Below are 16124 nucleotides of genomic sequence, written 5' to 3'. Positions count from 1 at the left end.
GCTTTCCTTTTTGGAAGAAAAAGGGGGTTAGGTGTTGTGTGATGTATAGGGTTGTGGGGGAAACTGTGCCGTGGGAGATAGAGAGAGAAGCTTTTGCCTGTCTTCTCTGTCGCCACTTTCTCGCTCCGTTTACTTTGATCACTGTTTTCTACAACTTCCCTTCTTCTTCTTCTTCTTCTTCTTCTTCTTCTTCTTCTGCCTCGGTAAAGTCATCATCAATTATGCCTGCCTCCCCCACTCCCCCCCTTTGCCTTTTGTTTTTGCTTCAGCAATGTTACGTTATGCCCTTCAAAATCCAATGTCTAAGCCACGCCTTCCGTCCACCTCCTCTCTCTCTCTCTCTCTCTCTCTCTCTCTTTGCTTGCCTTGGCCCGGAATCATATGAGCCCTTCCAACTTCCGCGATGGACCAACTACTTCGTGTCCGGTGAAGGGCCCAGGCTCTTTACTCCCTAGGGCATAGCCCATATTGGGACTTTACAAGTACGTTTCTTGTGGCCTAGCCTAACACGACAACCTGTTTAGCATTAATCAGATCCGACCCTACTTTTTCAATTTTATTTCATTTTTTTATTAAAAAAATTCGAAATAGACTGACTAAAGCCTCCCTACCAAATTGAATGTATAGCTTAATTGGACCTTGTTTTTTAATTCTTTGGATGATTAACATTTTTATTTCAATATATTGTACTAGTGATTAAAATCTCACTGGTAACTTATGTATATCATTGTAATGCATAAATTTACTATCAATAATTTAAAAAAATCATGTCAATTGACTTATAAGACACACATCAACTCCATCATATCGTCCAAACAATGACATTGTTTTTTGCAATACCACATTGTTCAAATTCAGGTGCACCGATGAGAGGAAGAATTAACCAAGAATATATTAGGTTTTGAGATATTGGAAAAGGTTGTCATTAAGGGAAATTTTTTCTCTTAAGCATAACAGAACTTTGTTGTTAAAAAAAATTACTTTTCTTTAAGTATGCTACTAGCTAGATTTCATTGATGAGGTAGAGAAGTGAGTATATTTTCGGACGAAATGACAAAAGAAAAAAAACCTCAATCTTCTTTTATCTTTACAAACAAATTATTACCTCTTTCTTCCCCATTTAATAATATTTAATTATTTTGAACATGGGTTGATTTGTAGTTTCATAGGAGTTTGTAGCATTGATTTCATTCAAAGCATACTCGATTTACATAGGAATACTAAATTATACTTAAAGAATGCAAAACGGAAACGTTTGAGGATGATCATACTTAATAAGATAGTATAAGGAATTGATTATTAGTTTATAAAGAAATATCTTAACAAGATACGTCACAACTTTTCTGAATTCTGTTTATGAAACTTAAGAGTTACGTGATAAATGTATAAAATAATATGGATTTTTTCATTTAATTTAATAAAAAATGTAATAGTAAGATCATAATATGCTATGTTTTTAATATAATTATTGAATAAGCTGAAGATGGATTTCTACTGTAAGATAAAAGCGTTGAGGTGCATGAACGTGACCTTTTCTTTTGTGTGTTGTTTCGCCTTTTTACAGGAAAAGAAGATGATTTTTACCAGCAATTAGCAATTTGGATAACGTAAATTTAGGTGACGTGGAGAGACAATCGTCATGGTCGGTGATTAATTAATGTTAACTAATAATGGGATTAGGGAAAGATCTAAAAAGAAACCTGTTTGCACGTGACACAGACAAACGAAACTTTCTGTTATTTCAAAAATTAAAAGAGAGAAAACATAACAAAAATAATTAATAAAAAAGTAATAATAAATTAAAAGAAAAGAGAGAGTAAGGACCACGGCAAGGACAGGGCACGGTGCTCGAGGAGAGGAGATTTACATGCCCATCACCTATAAAATAATAATGTTAACATCTTTAATAACAATAAACAAAAATAATTGCAAATAATATTATTAAAATAATTAATTTTAACTAATAATAGAGGGACAGCCCTACCTAAATTTACGGAGGTGGCGTGTTGCCTCAGCCCAGCAGTACAAATTGATTGGGCTCCACCTTAATCTCTTCTCCCTCCAATTATTTTCCCTCCCAACAAGCCTATTCTTTTTAACTTTCTCCAATTTAATTATCATTCTTTACATTTTCCTCCAATCCATACTAAGTTATTGGGATTCATTTTTTCTTCTACCTTCGAATTCCATGTATGGAAATAACCTTATTCCGTTGTATAAATCTTATCTTATTTTCCTCAATCTGTATTCTAATACTACTTTAATTATATTTTAATTGGTAAAATATCTCCATTAAGAAAGTGATCGATAACCATTAATATTATTTATGGAGCTTGTTTAATGCATGTTTTTTTAACTAAATTAAGAGATAAGGAATTTAAATTTAGATTTAAAAATATATATATATTAATTACATCTAATATTATCGCTGGAGATAGAGTGCTAGACTCAAAAAACTTGGTTCCACTTTTTATCATAGGCCTTTCATGCAATCAATGATGGAGTAAATCGGAGCCAATAGCAGAAACCCAATAATGGCCAAGCACGGTCATTGTCATAAATATATAACAAAATTAATTTTCGATTAATTTTTTTACTCAAAAGTAAAAGCTTTACCCGACTCACTCTTCATCATTTGAATCACTTGAATTAAACTTAACGTATTTTTCTTAATTTGTGTTGTGCTTGAAACAAATATTTTAAAAATTAAAAATTCAAATTATGATTTGACAAACGAAAAGTACGATTTGCTTTCATCTAAACTAAAAGCGTCGGCATTTACTTTTGACTTTTTTAATTATTTTTGCTTGTATACGTTTTTTTTTTTAAAAATCAACTAATAAGAGTCTGAAGTGTATAAAGAAAGAGAAATGTAATTTGTGCTTTTTCTTAATGTTAAACTTGTAAAATTTATCTAAGAGGAAAAGGAATATGGCTGATGTGCAACAAATAAGACATTGCCTTTCAAACCATAGACAAAAGAGGATTGAAAGTAAGCATGGACAACTGGTGCAAGAAAAAAAGAAGCAAGCATGGACGAGAATATAAACTATATTATGAGGAACGATACATTTGCGGAGTTAATATCATCAAGTTTGTTAGACGCAAAATGACATATTTCTTTTAGCCTTTTGAGATAGCTGTCTTTACTCTTCCCCGTGGGGGGGAGCTATCGTTTAAAGCCTACAAGTACAAACACCTTTGGGACACCATGTATGTATCCATCCCCTGAACAAGTAGGAAGCAATTCCTAAAGCATATCTTCCGATAGGCACCATGGTGGAAAGAGTGAGTCAAAGATGTAGAGTTATAAAGGGTCAATCTCTCTGGAGTCAGGTGTCGGCTGAGAGGATCTGCCCTCATATCTCATCATTTGTTTCTTCTAGTCATCACGTAGCTTTTTTAGTTTCGGTTTTTGAATAACTAATTGCCGCCTGGGTTAGATAACAAATGTGATATGGAAATAACCCTATCGTGTTAATGTTCTTCCCATAGAGAAGGAGCATAATTTTCCTTGAAAGCTGGACTAGACTTTCTTAATTTCTTATTAATTCAGCTACTATTTCTCTTTGCAGCCTTTTCTCGGTTGGAATGCAAATGAGCCTGAATCACTATCACCTCTATCTATGCTATATATCTCTAGTCTGATATTAACTCTTCACCTGCTGAAATACTTCACTTTATATATTTTAGCCTTTCCTTAGCTTATAATAGCTTTGCCCATTTTAACTTTTGTTTCACCTAGTTGAAAGTTTCTCCAATAAGCCTGTTCGGTGAGTTATACATTTCATAAAAAGAGGGATTATGAAACCAAAATATTAATAGTCATAATAAAATGCTTCATTTAATTGTTACTACTAGGGTTTTATTTTTTAAAATTTCATTGTAAAGTAAAAATCTAATATTATAAAACATAAATAGAAAAGATATCCTAGACACTGTTAGTAGTAATGAAAGGTTAAAATGTTTCGTACTAAAAACAAGAAAATTCTAAACATCCGGTTCCAATGATGGGGGTCTGGTACACTGAAAAAAGAAAAGGAAGGGAATTCGCTCATTTCAGTGCCCAGGGAACACAAACTGCCAGCATCTTGAATTATTACAGTCCAGTACCTGAACAAGACGTGGAGGCTATTAGCCTTAGGAATAATCCTCCTTACTCAAACTCATCAATTTTTTTTTCTTTTTTTTTTTTTTTTTAAGAAAACCATACTCCTGCCTTCATTAACAATTAGGGAATGAAATTATTCCCAATCAAAAAGGCTACATCAAAGGCGAGACCAACTTATCTAGTGTATTGGTCGCTATTCTCTCACAATACAGCCGAGAACACCACACCAAGTTATAATAGTAATATTTGTTTGCTAAGTCAAGGAGATGGAAGAAGGAATATCTGACAACAAGAAAAGTCCCTAGAAAATATAGTTTTGTTTATATTTTTCATATGCTTTCTAGGTGTATAATTTTTCGTGAGTTGTGAATGTTATTATGGAAAAAATGAAAATTTGAATCATAAATTTTATTAATTTTTTAAAAAATTATATAATAATCATCATATCAAATTTGAATAATTTTTATTGGTTAAAAAAAAGTTTGAATTGTAATATAGCACCACGAAGGAGAAAGCATGTTATGAACTCCAAAGAATCAAAGATTGAAAATCAAACTTATTAGATTAGCTTATTCATTGAGTATGCTTGAAATTTAAATTGTAGTTGCATATCAAGTTTATATTAATTCTGTCACTTGTTGTTTTTATAAGCACTACTTAGATTCCAATTAAGCAATTACCTCTCAACTTGGTGATTATTAATCATTGGTTTTGCAACAAATGCAAATTATCCAAACGGCCTAATGACACATTGACCATATTTTTGCACTTATATATTTCAAATTTTGTTAACAATTTCCTACAAACCCTAATTAAGGTGATATCAGAAAGAATGTTATAAGGGTACTTATTAAGATAACTATTTTTGGGAATGTTTTGAATAGGAAATAAGGGTAAAGAGATTTTGCATATGGCGACAAAGACAACACCTTGCAACAGGTATGGAATATGAAAATCATTGGTACTCAACTTTACCTAAACTTGACAACCATGAGGAATTTTTCATTTTCAATATACATTCCTTTTGTGTTCATACCACATACCTGTATCATATGAGACATCACGATAGAAATGAGTAAAACATGTGCAATTCGTACATAAAAAATCTAGTCATAATATTGGTTGTTGGCTTCTTCCATGGCAGGACATGCTAAGTCATTGATTAGTTCCTCAATTTTCCCTTTTCTGCTTTCTACTTTGACAGATTCTGGTAATTATTTGATCAGTTTGTACCCATAGAATGCAATGTGTATAAGAGAGAGCAACGGTATAGATGGTGCAGCAGCACCCATGGTTCTGGACAAGCAAAATACAGAAAAAATTAAATAAATAAATAACCCAAGTTCCCAAGAGATGAAGAGAATGTCACAAATCACAAGAGAAAAGAAATTATAGAGGGTTACGTAAAATATTCTGCTGAATTCTGTGATTCTCCAGTCCGTTTATTTATTTTATTTCTAATTCTCTTATTGGTTGATGGTGGAAACTGTGTGATGGTCAACGATGAACAGAGGATTGAACGGTGATGAGATATATTGTTTGACATTTTGGAGTGAACATTTGATGTGATTGGCAAGCTGGACTCCTTTTATGAATGTCCACATCTTCGAGTTCTTTTTTTTTTTTAAATATTTTTGCTGCCTTGCTAAACACAAAGAGGAGAATCCTTTGCTTTTGACTAAATCTTTCAAAAACAGCTCATTCTTTCACATGGATTGATTTTGTTACAATTTTGAATCATTTGAGATGGGTCTCATGTTCAAATCATTTTATGTTGCATTCCGAAAAGCTAATTAGTACCAAGATCAATTTGCCAATGTATAACTCTTCAAACATAATTTTATTCATATTCAAACGTAGATTTTTTTATTATATATATTAACTAAAACATATGAGGGAAAATATAGTCATTCAAATTTAAATATCTTAATTATATCCCTTATTTTTAAATTAAATTGTACATAACTGTCCCTTATTTTTAAATTAAATTGTACATAACTAGATAAGGGAGCTAGCAAGTTTATAAATATTCCCTCTTGTCATTTGTAAAACATACAAGTTTGAGAATAAACATTTCTTTTTTCCTTCAAATTATCTTCTCTTCCTTTCTCTCTTACTTTTTTATAAATTACGAGATTGATTTGAGGTCAATATATTACATATTTCAAAATTCAAAATCAAACAAAGTTAAATTAAAGTTTCGATATGTGAAAATTATTCATTAATCTCATTCTATTAATTAAATATTAAAACTTAAAATTTTAGTTTCAAATTTTAATTATAGGGTACCCTCTTGAAAATACACATATTCAAAATTTGATAAAATTTTTCTTTTTTTCCACACTTTTATATGCAATAATTATACTTAATAGTAAAAAAAAAAACTAGAAAAACATGTAGAGTATTGATGGAGAGAAAAATATGTTTGACAATATTGTTTAAAGTCCATGACATAGTGTGTGAAATGCTAATACATGAGATTGACGGGATGCTTGCTTGACATTTGTATTTCTTGTCTAGCTTGATTTCTTGCATGTGCATGTCTAAATTCTTCTTTTTCCTAATTAATAGAATCGAACTCCACCTAAATTACTTCAATATATATATATATATATAGGGAATAAAAGCATAAGTAATTCAGGCTTATCTCAATCATCAACCTTGAAATTGTCGAAATTGAAGCAGTTAAGTTGAGGCGTCGGGAATTTGAATACATACTCCAATAGATGTCACATCCCTCTAATGAATTCGTTTAACATTGAGTTCAAAAATGATTAATTAACGTGCTTATATAAATAAATATATATATTATGTTATGATTGGACAGCGTCTCCAAATCAAGTTTATTAATTGGGAACAATTAAGTGTTAATTAAACACAAAACATGATTTGACATGTTTAATGTCGAAATGATTTCGTGGGTTTTATGTTCCCACGTGCTCATAAAGCGAAAGAAAAGATGTTATTATAGCTATTAGATGTGCCCTAACCATGATTTGTGTTTATTAATTAACAAGATTCTAAGTTGAATCATAATCCTGCTCCCACCTAAACATGCATACAAGCAAACATTAATATGTACACATAAATTGTTTGTTTCTTTATATATATATATATATATATAGAGAGAGAGAGAGAGAGAGAGAGAGCATAATAAAATTGTAAAGTGGGTATCCTTTTGATTTGATTCTTACATCTAATTGCTTGCTTACATATGCAAGATATTGAAATTGTGAATAATTTGTAAAAGGTTATAAAAATGTCACTTCTTACCAAATAAATGAAAATAAAAAATGTCCATAATTAGTATTCCAATTTAAGTTATCACATATTTCAATTGAACAAGTAATTAATAAGAAATTATATATATACGAAATAGAAAGAAAGAGATGGGAGAGACTAGTGGGTCATGCCCTAGATCATAATCTTTTGAGGATGCTCTAAAGGCTCTAGATGAAGTTACACTTGACATTGACATGTATGAAAGAAAATTAAAACCAAAAAAAAAAAAAGAAAGAAAAATCCTTAAGAGGCTAGCTACATGCCTTATCAGATGCTCCAAAATTGAGCCACTTCACTTATGAATTATGACATATAATATATCAAAATTTGTTGTAAAAATGGACCCCTTTGATCCTGCCATTGCAATCAATCGTTCTTTTTTGTCTTTTTGCTTTCGATAGAACAATTGGAATCATCTTTAATCAAGCCTACTAGCTCGTGCTTGGACAGGACTTGATCTTTTGCCAATTCTATCCTTAACTTTTATTTGGACAAGATATATAAAAAAAAAAAGCAAATCCACAAAAAATGTTCCAAGAAAAGGACAGTTGGATTATGACTTATGAATCCCAGTGTAAATATATAGAGGGAAGAAATACAAAACACAAAACAATATCAACTTCGTGTCTTTCGTCAATTCAAATCTTAATTGACATTTAACTAATTCAACTTTAATATGTATCATTTAGTGACAGAGAGAAGATGGTGGCATCACTTTTTTAATTTTTGATTTTTTTTTGTTATTATATGTATAAAATTTGATATTCTTTAACTAAATCTTGTATCATTACACCACTTGCACCACTCTTTGGAAAAAATGAAGAAAAATTTTAAGACCCAATTAACAATATCAAACTTCATATCTTTTTTTACATCCTAAGCTTATTGGAAGGAGGCAAAGTTTTGATCATCCTTCACTTTTTTTCATTCTTTTCTGCCAACCATAAGGGAGGTTATATACATATAAATATAAAGCTTGATATATAATTATCATTAAATAATCGGAATTCCAAGGAAAAAGGATGTTTCCTCATGATGATTTAATTTCGTTGATAGGGAAATTCTCTCTTCATAATTTTTTTTTTACCATTCAAAATCGTTGGGTTGTACCTTGTTTATTTATTAGGATTAGGAGGCAATTCATCCTCTAATGAGCTAAGCCGAAAAGGAAAACCCTAGCCTTTATAGCTTGGGTTGGGATCGTATCCGTTGGGCAAAAGATGTACAAGTCCATTTGCATGTAAATTAACAAATTGTCCTCGACAAAAAAGCTAGCATTTCACTTGATAAAAAGAAAAAAAAAAAGGAGTGAGAGGAAAGAAAATTATTTCTTAATTCTATAGGCGATGTTAAGATATTTCATCCATCTGCTGCTTTCCATACATTAAAAAGCCAAACCATTTTTTCTTTTTGCGTACAAATTAAAAAATAACCATTTGATATTAAAGAATTTTTTTTCCTTTGTTTCTGACTTATAATTTAATCCATTGCATTTCATTGATGATGAGATTCGCAATCTTGAGTGATTACACCAAATGTTCTTGCATGGTGGCAAATCTTCTTAGGCCTTTGGTACATGTACCAGAATCTTAACTTAAGCAAGGTTTAATGTAATGATGTCAACTTTCTTAGAATGTTTTGCCTTTTTCTTTTTAAATCTTTTAATCAAGACATGAATTTTGAAGCATCTAATACGTACATAAATCTACAATCATTAAGGAGAGACAAGCTCTTAGTGTATATAGAGAAAATCAGGGATTGAATCACTTAGGAAAAGGATTCCTTATGGGTGCAATAATTATAATATGTAATAAGTTTCATTTAAAGAAGAAGTAAGATTGGAGGAGCAGTGCTTTTCCACACCCAAAAAACACACTCAAATGTGGGAGAGACTTAAAAACAAGTGCTTTCCAAATCTCTCAAACACTTTGTGAGAGATGGGGTGGGGAGGGGGGCGGGCGTGCTTTGAAAAGGAGAGACTTTGGCACACGCTTACATGGTGTGTCTATGGAAATGGGAGGGTGAAGTGATTGGGGGAGGGAGAGGTGAGGGAGATTCGGGGCCCCAAAGGCACAAGCCGAAGTGTGCTAATTAAAGAGGGGGCCAAGCAAGCCGACGAGCTTTTCTTTCTCCCCATTCACGAGCCCCTAGCCATCAAGTTTCTTTTGCCTTGTTAGTCTTATTAACAAAAGCAAACCCCACCTAATCTTGCCCTTGGGATGTGACTCTAATTAAGATCAATATTCCCGAGTGTGGTGTTAATGACTTGTTGCTCTTTCCTTTCCTTTTCTTTTAGCCAATTACTACTATACTTTTTCAATCATCATTCATTGCAAAAGAAATTATTATCATGTATTTTGCAACAAAATACCCTTTGGAAACTATTTATGTTCTTTTCTAACCAAATTCCATTAGTCACTTCATTTAGTTTAAACTTTTTATAGAGAATTCCACTTCATATTGCCACCACAAGTACTATACTAATTAATTAACTTTTATTAATTGAATTATTCAATGCGTACATACATTTATTTAATATAATTTAATTTCCATGTACAAAACTTTGACTTTGGCAGATATGAAGAGTTTTTTTTTTTGTTTTGCTTCTATCTACATCAGACTCGAAGAAGGACGTGTATAACCGTACAACTGACCTTATATTTCCTCCCAGCGGCAGAAATAAAATCGAAGCCGAAGTGATTCAAAGGTAGTAGTTGAAATTAAATGTTTGACATACATACATACATACATACATCTATAAAACAAATGAAAATTGTCCCCCCTGTGCGAGCAACTACCACTACTACTGCTACTACTATTGAATAAACTAAACTAGGACAAAAATCTTTAAACACGGAGACAGTGAAGAAGATGAAGGAACCAAGGAAGGAAGACTCTCCCTTGCCGTTTCCTTTCTTCTGACAAAACCAATCCAAGCGACAGAGCAGATCGGATACATGGGCTTTATTGAGGGAGGAGTGATGATGAACTGTTTTTGGGGACTCAACGTTGAGTAACTTAATTCAGGGTAATTAAGGAGCGTGGATACACGCACCAATACATGAGGAGCTAAGGGGTGGGCCCCCTCCCCATTTGCTTTGTAGTTGAAGGGAGAGTCGACGCGGGTGAGAGGAGAGTGAAGATCACACCACATAATAGTGTGTAGGGGAAAGGATTGTCATGTGACTTTAAAAGAGGGCATAAAATTACAAAAACTAGAGAACAAAAGTCTTTATACCCCCTTCCTTTCTCTCTTCTATAGTTAGTGTGATTATTGGAGAGAGAGAAAGGGGGAAAGAGAGTGAGAGGTTGAGAGGAACCCACCTCAGTTTCGCTTTCTAGGAAACCAAATTCAAAGACTAAGTGAAAGAGAGAAGCAGACAGAGAGAGGCAACAACAAGAGATAAAAGAAAGAAAGAAGGAAAGAAAGAAAGAAGAGAAGAAGAAGATGATGACGGCGATGATGATGGTGATGAAGACAGAGCAGGATTGGAAGAGAAAGGTCGGCAACGAATAACAACACAAGAAAGATAGAGATACAGAAAGAGAGAGAGAGAAATAGAAATAGAAGAAAACAGAAAAAAGGGTCGTTATTGGCTTATTGCATAGAAATATATTTATATATTTCGAGCTTTTTGTTTCTTGCTTTCTTATTACGACACTGCAGCAGTAGCAGAAGGCTAGTAGTATCAGCTTGAGGCTAAAATTTCCCTTCTTTTTTCTCTCTGCCTACTTAACCAGAGGGGAACTCAGTCATCTCTCTCTCAAAACCCCAACTTCATTTTCCTAATAAAAGCCAAAGTGACAGTAGCAGCTTCTAGTAAGCCAACAGAAAACACTCTCTCTCAGTAGCAGCAGATTGCAGAAGCCAAAGAACAAAAAAAAAAAAAAACTACTGCTCGCTGCACTAATTGGAAAGCCACCCAACAAACAAGATCTCTCTTTCTCTCTCTCTCTAAAGCCTTCCCTTTCTTTTTATCTTCTTCTGCTACAATTTCAGAGATTTTGACCCCACCTTCTCTCAACTCATATAACACCCGCATAGATATCTTCTTAGTTTGCCCCTTTCTCCACTCCTAAATCTTTTCGTCTTCTTTCTTTTATTTTTTTTCTGTTTTCTTTTCATTAAAAATCTTAACTTTTACTCTTATATACATGTTTTATGTTTACAAAGATTGAGTTTTTAACAATCAAAGAAAACATCTTTATACATATAATTTTGTTATTATCATTGTCATTGTGGCTACCACAAGAAGGCAGCTACCTTCAGACTCTGGAGCGTTTGCCGATTGGGCGACGTCATCGTCCACAGCAATCCGAGCTGGCCCCGATGACCTTTCCCTCGGCTTTAATGCGAATGCTGCCGCCGCGGCTGCTGCCCCTGGATCCACCACCGCTCAATGGCCACCCTCAGCGCGTCAAATCAACTACGGACTTTCCCATGAAATGGGGATGGTTGGTCTCCGCGATGTCTTCGTTGTTGCTCCAGCTTCTTCTTTTAACCATCACCACCACCATCATCACCACCATACTCAAGATCCCATCATGGCAAATGATCAAATCAACGGTCAAAATGCTGCTACGGCACTTGGCGTCGGTGTTGGCGTCGGTGTTATCCCTCTTCTTACAGCAACTCCGTGTTTAGCTCCACAGAATGTGGAAGATTCTGATTTGTTGAGTAACAATGGTCGTAACAAACTTAGTGGGATGCAGTTATGGCAGAATCAGAATTCTTCATCTCATTATCTTAAAAAACCATCATCAGTTCCTGATAACAATAATTCTTCTTCTATGAATTTGATACAAAGCAGCGGTGGCGGTGGGATGGGAGGTGGGAGTGGCGGTTCGGGTTCAAGCTCAGGGACCACGTGTCAAGATTGTGGGAACCAAGCCAAGAAAGACTGTACTCATAGGAGATGTAGAACATGTTGTAAAAGTCGGGGTTTTGATTGCCCTACTCACGTGAAGAGCACGTGGGTATCTGCTGCTAGAAGAAGAGAGCGTCAGCTCATGGTGGCCGCAGCTACTGCTGGCGCTGGCTCATCAGGGTCGACCTCTGGGGCTAAGAAACCTAGATTGATAACTTCACAGACTACAACAACTTCTCATACATCAACTTCAAATACTACTCCTCCTAGAAGCTTTGACACTAGCTCAAGTCACCAAGGTATGTTTTGTTTCTCCTTTGATTGGTGTTTCGGTAGTTCTTTGGTTTTTTTTTTTTGTTGTTTATGTGATGGAGCATGGAAAGATTGGTATTTGCTAGGGTTGTTTTCGGAGGGTGAAGTTTGAGTAGGGTTTTTTTGCTGAATTTTGCACATTGCAGATGCAGGTTTTAAAGAGTCATTGCCGGGGCAAGTGCGTGCACCGGCGGTATTCAAGTGTGTAAGAGTGACAGCGGTGGAGGATGGTGAGGATGAGTATGCATATCAAGCAGTTGTTAAGATTGGTGGACATGTGTTCAAAGGGTTTCTTTATGACCAAGGAGTTGAAGGAAGAGATGGGTTTCCTAATATATCCGAATTGCATTTAGGTGGTGGCGGCGGCGGCGGCGGTAATGGTGGAGGGAGTGGGAGACATGGGGGATCATCGTCGTCTCCAGTTCTTGATCCTTCTGAAGTTTATGCAGCCACTGGAGGTGGCTTGCTTGCTGGTTCAAGTTATGGTAATCCAATAAACTGAGATCATCTTCCGAGTAAAAGGTAGTGGATTGACTGAATCGGGGGGATGGCATTGTAGTCTATTTCGTACTTCTGCTGCCTGCTAATTATTCATAGGGTTTTGGTAAATTCTTCTTTTGTAGACTTGTATCCTTATTAACATATGTTCTTTTCTTTTGCTTTCAACTGTCTTTGGCTTTGAATTTTCTTATTTTTCATGTTCGTTTTGCCTTTGAAATTGCGCTGAGAAGGTCATAATAATCATCATCTTGTCCACGAGGCTACATTTTCTTACTCTATTAGGATATGTGTTGTACCGAATTGCAAATCATAGAAAATAAAGGTAAGAAGAAGAAATCCTGTACTAGTAGACAAATATTAGTTCTTCAAAATTTGTGATGATAAAAACCTGTTTGCTTTCTTGAAGTTGTTGCCTTTTCTTTTCTTTCCTTATTCCTTTTGTTAAATAGAGTTGTGTTTGGCAAAGGTGAAATCTACAGTGTAAAGTACTTTTCATTATCTAAAGACTTGAAGTTATGAACCTCATAAATTTCTTATGACAAATTTCTCCATCAATAAATCATATTTTCTGTTTTTCTTCTCTCATTCGAATCATTTCTGATCACAGCATTCATTATGGGATGTAGCATAATATTCCAGTAGCTCTCAGTTCTGCTGGTTTAGTAATGAGCCCGAAGTAAATGTGGAATTCATGATTATCGTGCTTCTTTAGACTTTAGTTTGAGAAGTAGTTGTTGTGTCACCATCATTCAATGCCTAAGAAGAAAGAGCATTACATGGATGTCGCTGTCGGCCCACTTTACTGCTGTGGCATTTCTGCAATGTGGACAAGTCTGCGATTGCATGTATTCATGAATGCTTGATGTACTTGCTTCTTCTGTTATCCTGGTATGAGAAATGTCCTCTACCAAAATTTCAACTTTAGGCTTGTATCTAATCCTTGTATGTTATATTTTAATCTTCTCATAATTTTTTTTTCTTGGTAGAATATTAATACTGAATTCTGCACCCATTACCCCACCTGTTCCAGGAGACATTGATTATGTACTTCCATGCACTATAGGTTTAATGAAGTGAATTTGCTAATATAGCTATTCTTGCATTTTGATTAATTGAATATTTGTTTGCTTTTTGGTGAAAGAGAAATATGCAACGTATTGGATATTTGTGCAATATCCTATCAGTTTGTGGGTTTTCTCCTGGCTCTTACGTGTGTCACTTCTGCAAACCAGGACAATAGATGTTGGAGATGTTTGGCTTCTAATGGTACTTTATTCCTTAAGATGCTGCAAATATATGTAATTCATCCTTTTGGCTATGATCTTGTGTATAATGTTGACTAATGTGGATTAAAATAAGAAGAGGCATGTATTTAAAATGGTTGTTTGTCTCCTACTTTCGGCCCATTGGCATGTTGTCCCCCTTTAGATGTCTGCATATATTATAGTAATAGGTGGATTTCATCATGTAGATTGCATTATCCTTCTTTCTTTCTATATATGCCTGTATTTTATGCTACTAACCTAAAATGCTGCAGGCTGCATCTAAACCATGTGTGCTGAGAAAACAGTCTTAATTGATTGTGTGCAGCACTTCTTAGCTTTATTAGACACCAAATATCTATGACACATGACAGTATCCACCTCCACTTTTATTTTGGATTTTGGTTCTTTTTGAAATCTAGGGTATATTTCATATTTATGCCGGGAACCTACCTATGACATACTTGATCCTTTTTACTTTGTACATATGACTCTCAGGCTGAAGTATCCATAAAGAAGGAATTACTGTTTTAGAAAGACAAAAAATAACAATGCATTTCTTATTGGTTTTAGGTTGAAGATGTATATATAATGAATTAGTTTGTTTCTTGTAGATGATGAAGATGCTGAGAGTGTGAAAGGTTTTGCAAGTTAGATTGATTTATTGCTTGGTTTTGCACTATGCAGATGTTCATTGAATTTTGCTATTAAATATCCTTATAGGATGTACAATAGATTTACACCTGCTTAGACTAATTAATTGCATCTTTTAAATTTTCATGACTTATCAGCTGTGATAGAGATTGGAATCAATCTTCACCAAAATTTGTGTTGTTAAATAGTAATAATCTAGCTAGTGTGGCCATGTTGAACTATTTCTGACAAGATCTTCACTGCTGATGAAGCATTGGGAAGAAATTTCCCTTTTATATCTTCCTCTCAGATTTCATATTTTTGTAGGAGTCGTTTTGTCTTTTCATGCTTCTGCACGTAGAAAACTATCAAAATCAGTATGTATTTGATCAATTTCTGGTAAGTTTATTTATTGTTCAATGCTGAAAGCATTGAGAAGTGCTTCCATTTCATCTGCCTAAAAAATTTTTAAATGGTTCATTCCAATATTCTTGTCTCCATGCTACTGCATATAGAAAGAGAATGGCTTCAAAAAACCTAAGCTAAAGCTTACAAGTTTCTTAAAAAGAGTGTATATCATTATAATCACCATCTTTTAAAGGTTGAGGTGACAAAAGCAAGAGGATTCAGAGTTTTTCCACCATTAAATGCATTAGTAAAGACTATTGGAGGTACTTAGCTTCCTTTTTCCACCTTTAGTTGCATCAAATTGAAGCTTGTATATCTGAGGATGTGCTTTTGTGTGTATTCACCCTTCTACTTTCAAATGATCTTTATTTGGCCTCTTTTCTTTTCCTCATTTGTCTCTATGGGTCTGTTTGTCTTTTGTTTTTGTTGGCATGCAGCTAGTTATCTGTATCTCTGACATTATTATGATTGGGTGCAAATTGATCTTGAGCTTTAATTTGTATAATGTGAATGAATTTGTGCATGAACACAGCAGACAGCACATGATGTTGGGAGTATCTGCTTCATTTCAACCTGCTGATTGATGAGTGACACACTTTGAATTGTTTGGTGATTTGAAATTAATTAATTGCTCATCTCACATGCAAACAGTCTTTTTTGTTGCCCACTCATATAAAAAGTGATAAGTTTAGAAGTGTTGGAATCTGCAATGTTTCTAATGAATATAAAAAATCAACATGCGGTCTG

The 16124-nt window shown here is 34.1% G+C and overlaps 1 protein-coding gene across 1 annotated transcript; it reads left to right on the top strand.

Annotated features, from left to right (window-relative positions):
* LOC18589994 (protein LATERAL ROOT PRIMORDIUM 1) lies at positions 11840–13473 on the top strand. The gene is made up of 2 exons (XM_007015233.2): positions 11840–12560; positions 12720–13473. Exons 1-2 carry the CDS (start codon positions 11840–11842, stop codon positions 13073–13075), a joined length of 1077 nt encoding a protein of 358 aa, XP_007015295.2. The 3' UTR covers positions 13076–13473.

The sequence above is a fragment of the Theobroma cacao genome, chromosome 9 (assembly GCF_000208745.1).
Source record: "Theobroma cacao cultivar B97-61/B2 chromosome 9, Criollo_cocoa_genome_V2, whole genome shotgun sequence".
NCBI classification, from domain to species: Eukaryota; Viridiplantae; Streptophyta; class Magnoliopsida; order Malvales; family Malvaceae; genus Theobroma; species Theobroma cacao.
Note: the sequence above shows the minus strand (reverse complement) of the source record. Positions and strands in the feature narration are given on the sequence as shown.